Source organism: Lolium perenne, chromosome 6 (assembly GCF_019359855.2).
Source record: "Lolium perenne isolate Kyuss_39 chromosome 6, Kyuss_2.0, whole genome shotgun sequence".
Classification (NCBI taxonomy): Eukaryota; Viridiplantae; Streptophyta; class Magnoliopsida; order Poales; family Poaceae; genus Lolium; species Lolium perenne.
Genome location: NC_067249.2, coordinates 187,646,497 through 187,654,882, shown reverse-complemented (window position 1 = coordinate 187,654,882; position 8,386 = coordinate 187,646,497). Strand labels below are relative to the sequence as shown.

At 46.3% G+C, this 8,386-nt stretch overlaps 2 protein-coding genes across 2 annotated transcripts; one reads left to right on the top strand and one right to left on the bottom strand.

Annotated features, from left to right (window-relative positions):
• The first annotated feature begins 331 nt into the window (after positions 1 to 331).
• LOC127306669 (2-C-methyl-D-erythritol 2,4-cyclodiphosphate synthase, chloroplastic) lies at positions 332 to 2,361 on the top strand. The gene is made up of 3 exons (XM_051337337.1): positions 332 to 755; positions 854 to 984; positions 1,981 to 2,361. Exons 1-3 carry the CDS (start codon positions 443 to 445, stop codon positions 2,212 to 2,214), a joined length of 678 nt encoding a protein of 225 aa, XP_051193297.1. The 5' UTR covers positions 332 to 442; the 3' UTR covers positions 2,215 to 2,361.
• A 694-nt stretch (positions 2,362 to 3,055) lies between these two features.
• Positions 3,056 to 5,278, bottom strand: LOC127310159 (pentatricopeptide repeat-containing protein At1g11290, chloroplastic). Its single transcript, XM_051340853.2, has one exon. It carries the CDS (start codon positions 5,251 to 5,253, stop codon positions 3,166 to 3,168), a length of 2,088 nt encoding a protein of 695 aa, XP_051196813.1. The 5' UTR covers positions 5,254 to 5,278; the 3' UTR covers positions 3,056 to 3,165.
• Between the last annotated feature and the right edge of the window lie 3,108 nt (positions 5,279 to 8,386).

Genomic DNA, 8,386 nt, shown 5'->3' with positions numbered 1-8,386 from the left:
AGGAATTTTGGAGAGAAATATGTTGTATGTTAAGCTATATAAAAAAGACAAATTTCTAACAAATATCTACTCCCATAGGTAGCACAAAATTTGCTTTTTCATGTAGCTTAAAATAAAATACAATTTCTACCGTAACTTCACACGAGTATTCAGGATATGTGTATATATTCATAAAATAAATGTAACTATTTTTTGTATAAATTAGATGATTTTTAAATATTTTGGAAACTGGTGCTCATGTGCACCAAACGTTCTTCCGAAAACTTCAAACTATGCTAGAGTTGCTATAAAATTTCGTCCAGGCCACCGCAAACCGCATCTCCAACGCAAGATTCCCATCTCGCCTTGTTTCATGTGGGTTTAATTCCGGCGCACAAAAAAGGAACCCCACACAAGCTTTGACTCAGCAGCTGCGCTATCTCGCCCGCCGGAGCGCGACGCCATGGCCTCCGCCTCATCCATCTTCCTCGCCTCCCCCATCGCCACCGCGCCAAGGACCCGCACCAACGCCACCCCGTCCCCGCTTTCCCCCGCTCGGTCGACCCTGCGCCTCCGGCAGCAGCCACTGGCGGTCGCGGCCGCGCTCCAGGCGGAGCACCAGCCGGCCGTGGCCGCCGCGCCGAAGCCGAAGCCGCCGGCCCTCCCGTTCCGCGTGGGCCACGGCTTCGACCTCCACCGCCTCGAGCCGGGCCTCCCGCTCATCATCGGCGGCATCAACGTCCCCCACGACCGCGGCTGCGAAGCCCACTCCGACGGTACCTCATCTTTTCCTTCGCTCATTCCTTGCTTGTGCTTCCGTCCATCGGGCTCGTTGCGTTACCGGACATGCGGATTTTTTTTCCCTTGTGCGCAGGCGACGTGCTGCTCCACTGTGTCGTGGACGCGATTCTGGGCGCCCTGGGGCTGCCGGACATCGGGCAGATCTTCCCGGACACCGACCCACGGTGGAAGGGCGCCGAGTCTTCGGTCTTCATGAGGGAAGCTGTGAGTTTCTCGACTTCACCCCGAATTGCATTCTCTCGTCGCAATTTCATCTTTGCTTCTGTGAGCATTTTAACATACTGCGTGTAGTTGGATGGTAGAATGCTTAATCGGAACTAAAAATTAGAGCTTGCCTTTTTGTTGAATGACGTTGAATTGCTGATCGTGAAGTTGGGCGATAGAATGCTTACTCGGCATAAACCTAGAGAGTTTGTGTGTTTCTCTTTTGCTGAATGGTTCTAAAATCTAAATTGCTGAATGGTTCTAAAAACTAAATTGCTAATCATATTCTAGCATTTGTGTCGGTAGATTAGTTTTTGTTCAACTTGAAGGAGACATAAGTATGTCTGAAATTTAGACTGCTTAGTGTTAATTGATCCAACTTGTTCATGGAGTATCTTCTTCGGGAAAAGAATTGTTTCTTCCCTTAACATCGTTGTGGGTAAGAAAACCTAATATGCATCTGTTTTACTGAAATTTCTTGAAAGGCATCCTTGAAGATCATTACTACCTGCTTCTATACTGTTTGACTATATTACATTCCTGCATCGGGTGCTGCGATCATGATACTATGGCAACACCCACGTGCATATGAGTTGCTGACTCGAATTTGGTCTTGGACTTTGGTCCTCCTCCATCCAGGGCAAAAAGTATGCCACGTTTTAGACTTTGCACAACCATGTGCTTAGAATGCTGACTGCATTTGTGCCCTTGGACTTTTTGACATAACACTCACATGCTTAAGAATTCGAGTTCATTATATGCTGCTTTTCCTACATGATCCCATCGTCCACTAAAATCATCATATTTTCTTCATTTCAGCATCAATCAGTCTTTTTGTCATTTCACCCAACGTTCACACCTGAATTTTTTTTTGTATACGATATCATCTAACTATTGCAGTCCACAAGCTATGGGATGATGAAAATATCGATTGGCGTCAGGTCGATGCAATTTGACTTAGCAACTTGACACTTTTTTCTTGTTATGCATTTTCAGGTAAAGCTAATGCATGAAGCAGGCTATGAGCTTGGGAACCTTGACGCTACACTCATTTTGCAAAAGCCCAAACTAAGCCCACTCAAGGAGACAATCCGATCTAACTTGTGTGACCTACTCGGGGCGGATCCATCTGTAGTCAATCTGAAGGCAAAGACGCATGAGAAAGTGGACAGTCTAGGGGAAAACAGGAGTATAGCTGCCCATACCGTAGTTCTCCTGATGCGGAAGTAGAGTATTGGAATATACTACATAACACAGGAATTACAATTGTATTGTAGTGTACAAGAGGTTACTACACTATCTCTTATGCAAGTGGTCTAGTCAATATGGAATTTTCTGGCAGAAATTAATAAAGCCAAGTACAATGAAGAAACAAAATGCTTATCCAGCTTGTGCCTTCTATTATCTTTCCAAAAAAATATTTTCGTTTTGCAGGATACTAGATAGCATTTACTTTGAAAGTTCTTGTTATTATCTTCCAGGCCCAAGAATCGTTCACAAATAGTACATCAGTACACTAATGTGAGCGTGTGATATGTGATTATTTCATCGTTTGTCTTCAGCTTAACCGGCTTAACAGATCTGTGACTGGCTCATTTCTTAACTCCAGAAGCAGGATTTATATCCAATCTAAAATGTGGAAATATATTTTAAAAAACTTTTGTCATTGTGATATTTGAAGTATACTACATAGCAACATGGGTACACGTAAGATTGTTTCACCAGCATACAACACATACAAAATTTGAACCTAACAGAAATAGTAGCATCCTCTATTTCATTCTGCCAAACCTGCTTTCAGTAAGCACATTAGCATAAGAACTTCATAGTAGTAAGATTTATATCTCCATTCTGGTGGCATATTGGAATGTTGAATCATGAGGACTATTACCTTTTAAACAAAACAAGGGTTGTTTTATCCTATATTACAACACAGGTAATTTAGATGCTGATACCAAGATCAGAAAACAAAAATTTAAATTAACATGCTAACTGGACTGTCCTCAGTTTCCTTTCCAAGGTCAATTTACATATGTACTTGCTACTTTTACTTATAACTTTATACTACCCAGAACCAAATTAATATATCTGATGTAATTTCAAGTCAGTGAGTTCACCGGGTAGTGAATTACAAGTCACTTTCATAACTATGGCATAACCAAATCAAGCATTTGTCTTCAGCTAATTTACACTCACTAGACTCAGTTGATGCACATCACCAGCTACATCTGACATATGCTTCTTCATACTGTGCCACACTGCATATATTTTTTCAGCGTCATGATGCCTTGTATCTCCCGACACAAACTTATAACCCTCAACCCCTCCTACATCAACAAAACTCCACCCAATCTCCTTTTTTAAACCGACTCTCTTCATTTCAGCCCTAATCTTTGTAGAGTCTTTAAATCTCCCAGCCGATGCGTAGATATTTGACAAGGAGACTCTCCATATATCACTGTCGGGCTCTAAGACTAATAATTCCTTAGCAGCCTTTTCAGCAAGATCAACATTCCCATGAAGCTGGCAAGCAGCCAGCAAAGCTCCCCAAATGGATGAGTTGGGAGGAACAGGCATATCCCTGATGAATTCTTCGGCCTCAGTAAATCTCCCAGACCTTCCAAACAGATCCACTACACAAGCATAATGATCCATGGCAGGCTCAATGTCATGGTCCTTTCTCATGCTTTCAAAGCACTTGTATCCTTCTGAAATCAAACCAGAGTGACTACATGCAGATATCACATGCAAATAAGTAATAGCATTAGGAGCATGCACTCCAACATCTGTCAGCTGGCGGAAATACTTTAGAGCCGAATGACCATCTCCGTGTATCCCATATGCATGGATCATCGAATTCCAGGAAACAAGGTCCTTAACATCCATCTTCCGGAAGATCTGCTCAGCGGAATCAATTATCCCTAACTTTGCGTACATGATTATTAGAGCATTGCAGATCGAGACATCATGCACAAAACCAAATTTTACAATGTACCCGTGGAGCATCTGCCCTTGTAGAAGTGATCCAGCACTGGAGCATGCCTGGACTACGCTCAAGACCGTGACAAAATCAGGCACAAGGCCACCGCCACCACCACCACCACTATGGAGAGCGCTGAAAAGCTCCAAGGCTTCATTTACATAGTCACTCCTGGCGAGGCATGAGATCATGGTGTTCCATGAAACAATATCCTTAACTTTCATGCCTTTGAACACAAAATACGCTGCATCAACTTGCTCGAATCTAGCATACATGCCCATGAGACAGTTTTCAATGCTGATGCTTGGGAGAGCGCTCAATTTAATCAAGTGTGCATGGATTTCCCTCCCATGAAGCAGGGACCCTGAAACGGTGCAGCCGTAAATAAGCGCGCCAAGAACATCAGCCTTAGAGCACACGTTCCCTCTCCTGAGGTACAGATCCTCGAAAAGCAGTGCAGCCTCTTCAACTAAGCCATTCTTCGCATACATCATTATGAGAGAATTCCCCACCGAAACATCGTCCTCCAGCCCCAGCCGAACAACAAGAGCGTGCACGGGACTGAACAATCCCGAGGGGCCCATCAAAGAGCACGCCTGAATAACACTCAACATGGTAACATTGTTGGGAAGGACACCGTCTTCCAGCATCATGACGAACACATTGAGAGCATCCGCTAGCATCCCATTGAGCACGCACCCAGATATAACAGCAGTCCAAGAAACAACATCCCTGCAAGCCAACCGGAGAAGCAGCCTCCGCGCGCTGGCCACATCCCCAGCCTTGGCGTACATGTTGATCAACGAGCCGACCACAAACGGGTCAGCGCAGAACCCATTTGTCACAAGGTAGCCGTGCACCATCCTGCCCAGCCTCTCGACCTTGGCGAGCCCACAGGCCTGCAGGAGCGCGGCCACCGTGAACTCGTTGGCGCGGACGGCGCCGTCGTCCTGGGCCAGCATGTCCACGAAGGCGCGGAAGGCGTCCAGGGGCACGCCGAGGCGGCAGTGGAGCGAGATGAGGGTGGAGTAGGTGGCGGCGTCACGGCGCGGCGTTTCGTCGAGCAGGTGGAGCGCGTGGGAGTGGAGGCCGCATTGGGCGTAGGCGTGCAAGAGGGAGTTGGACGCGGTGAGGGGCTGGGATGAGTGGAGCGCGCCGGACTTGAGGAGGGCGGCGTGGAGCGCGGCGGTGAGCGGCGCGTCGCGCCGCCCTGCGGCTCCACGAAGGAGGCCGACGGCGCCGGGACGAGTTGGTGACGGGGGCGAGGAAGGAGTGGAGAGCGAGAGCATCGGAGCTCAGCAGTGAATGGATTACTTCCGTGCTGCAGTCAGCGCAGGAGTGACACTTACCCGTCAGTCCGTCACCACCGTGGTCCGTGGCTTTCGGGCATATCAGATTTTTTTTTGACAATCAACACTATGATGATAATGTTATACTTTCATGAGCTATCTCTATTCTTTTTTTTTTTTGAGGGGAAAAACTCATACATTAAATAGACACAATGTTTACAGCATCGCTTAAAGCGAGTTCAACTACAGCATGTGGAAAGTCGGCCAACCAAATGTTACAGGCGCCAGAGAACCTGGCAAGCTTTGCAAGCTCATGTGCTACCGTATTATGGTTTCTCCCAGTATGCCTCACAGAACACCCGTGAAGCAGCGATCTAGCTTTGTGTATGTCCTTGTAGATGCTCCAGATTTTTGATCTGTTGGGTACTTGACCGCTTTGCGCAGAAGCGTCATTGAGCGATCGATTCAAACAGACACCTCCAGGTTCAGGTCGATGCCCGGTAAACCGAGCCGGCATCGCCTTCGCTTCAGCTTCTTCTGGACCGGCATAAGCTTGTACTCGGCTTAGAGCGGCGACGAGAGCACCGTAGTGGTCGCGTGCAACAACACCGATGGCCGCCTCACCGGTCGTGGCACGACGCCGCATCTACATTGACCTTTATGGTTCTCTCCGGTGGAGGAGTCCAATATTTCTGAATTACATCTTCTATTCCACTAAGCACAGGAGAGTGAGATTGGTTAGTCAAAACAAAAGAATCAATGACCACTTTACCTTTATCCTTTGTAGCACTTTCACTTGGGTCTGACAGGAGGTAGTCGTAATTCAGAAGGAAAGAGGCCGATCTTGTGATTGTTTCATTACCTTTCTTGTATATCACATCACACCTGAGATGCCAGGCTCGCCACAGTAATAAGAGAACCTGTGCTCTTTGCTTTTTGTTGCATCTATCTAATAGAACAAGCAACCAATCCTTTCCTGTATGCCTGAACATAGATTCTTGGGGAAGATTCCAGTGTTCACGCATCTTGTCCCTCAACGCTCTTGCTTTTGTACAGGCGACTGTGGCATGGTAACTAGTTTCCTCATCCATACCACAGATTGTGCAAGTACTTTGAGTCTCTAAAGTTCTTCTGAATTTGTTCCTTTTGGTTGCAAGATTGTCTCGTGCCGTTCTCCACCCAAATATCTTTACTTTATTAGGGACCGGAGCAGACCATATGGTCTTCCAAATCATTCTTGAATTATCCGGAGCCTCACTAGTGCCAGCTTGCCACACGACATCATGTTGCAGATTGTATGCAAGTTTGTATGCACTTTTCACGGAAGAACAGGCCGTTGCTCTCATAATGCCATCTTTGGGAAGTCCTCACATTTGTGGGCGGGGAGCTTTATGTTGAGAATCACAGAGGCATCCTCCGGGTAGCAGCATTTTCTAACCACGTCTTCATCCCAACCGTTGGTTCCCGGCTTCAGTAAAAGGCTTACCTTTCTTACTCTGGTATTAGTTCTTCCAGCTTTCACCTTTAGGTTATAGTCTCTTGGCAGCCAGTTGTCTCTCCACAAGTCGGTTTTCTCCCCATTGCCGATCCTCATAATAAGGCCCTCTTTGATCAGCTCCAGGCCGTATTCGATGCCTCGCCAAGAGGGGGAAGCATCCTGCCGAAACACCGTGTCCAGGAAGTTCCCTCTCGGGTAGTAGATAGATTTTAGAAGCCTAGCACAGAGGCTCTCTGGGTTTTTGATGATCCTCCAGCATTGTCTCGCCAACATGGCCTGGTTAAGGATTTTGAGGTCTCTGAAGCCTACTCCGCCAAATGTTTTCGGTCTGGTTAGCACATCCCAAGCTTCCCAATGGACTTTCCGTTTCTTCTCATCCTCCCCCCACCAGAAGTTCCTAATCATACGGGTGTAATCATCATGGAACCCTGCTGGCAGCTTAAAGACCCCCATCACATGATTTGGAATGGCCTGTGCCACCGATTTTATAAGGTCTTCTTTGGCGCCCATAGACATATACTTCTACTTGATTATTAACCTTCTTGCCGAGTCTCTCCTTTGAAGGCTCAAACTTGTCCTTTTTCATACGTCCTTCAGGAGTCGGCAGTCCAAGGTACTTGTCCTCAAAATCAGTGCGTTCCACTTCGAGAGTTAGCCTCACCTCATCTTGGATATGTTGTTGACAACTTTCGCCGAACAAAATAGAGCATTTGCTTGCGCTAAGCAATTGGCCTGAGCCTTTTTGAAAGGAGGTGATGATTGCCTTGATGATATTTGCTTGGTCATTCTTAGCTTTGAAAAATAGCATGCAATCATCAGCGAAGAGCAGGTGTGAGATCCCAGGCGATGTTCTGCAAATTTTGAGATCATCAAGTTCCTGATCTTGTACAGCCTTATAAATCATTTTGGACAGGCTGTCAGCTACGAACAGGAATAAGTAGGGGGATAGAGGATCTCCGTGTCTGAGGCCTCTGGTAGGAGCGATCTCATCAGTTAAGTAGCCATTCACTTGTACACAGAACTTAACAGTTGTGACACAGGACATGACCCACCTCACCCATTTGTCTTCGAAACCCCACTTTCTTAGCAGACATTCCAGGAAGCCCCAATCAACTCTATCGTAGGCTTTGGAAAGGTCTAACTTATAGGCGCAGATGAGTCACCGTGTTTTTTGTTCCTTTGTATGGTATGGAAGCACTCAAAAGCAATCAGGGCATTATCGGAGATTAATCTTCCGGGAATAAATGCGCTCTGAGTTTCATCAATAAGGTCTTGGAGATAAGGTCTCAACCTATTTACCAGACACTTCGATATAATCTTATAGACTACATTGCAGAGGGATATTGGTCTGTAATCTTTGAGGTCGTCAGCTTCATTTGTCTTTGGAATGAGGACTATTTTTGTCATGTTGATTCCGTCTGGCATAGTACCATCTCGGAAGAACTTCTTGATTGCTTTGCATGTTTCCGCTCGCGGGAGTGCCTGGTTTCTTTGGAAGAACCTTGCTGGTAGACCGTCAGTCCTGGGGCTTTGAGTGGACCAATTTGAAACAACGCGTCGCTGATTTCATCATCCGAGAAGTCTTTAGTAAGTTGCATGTTTATCTGTTCAGTGACCACCGGTTCAACAAACTGA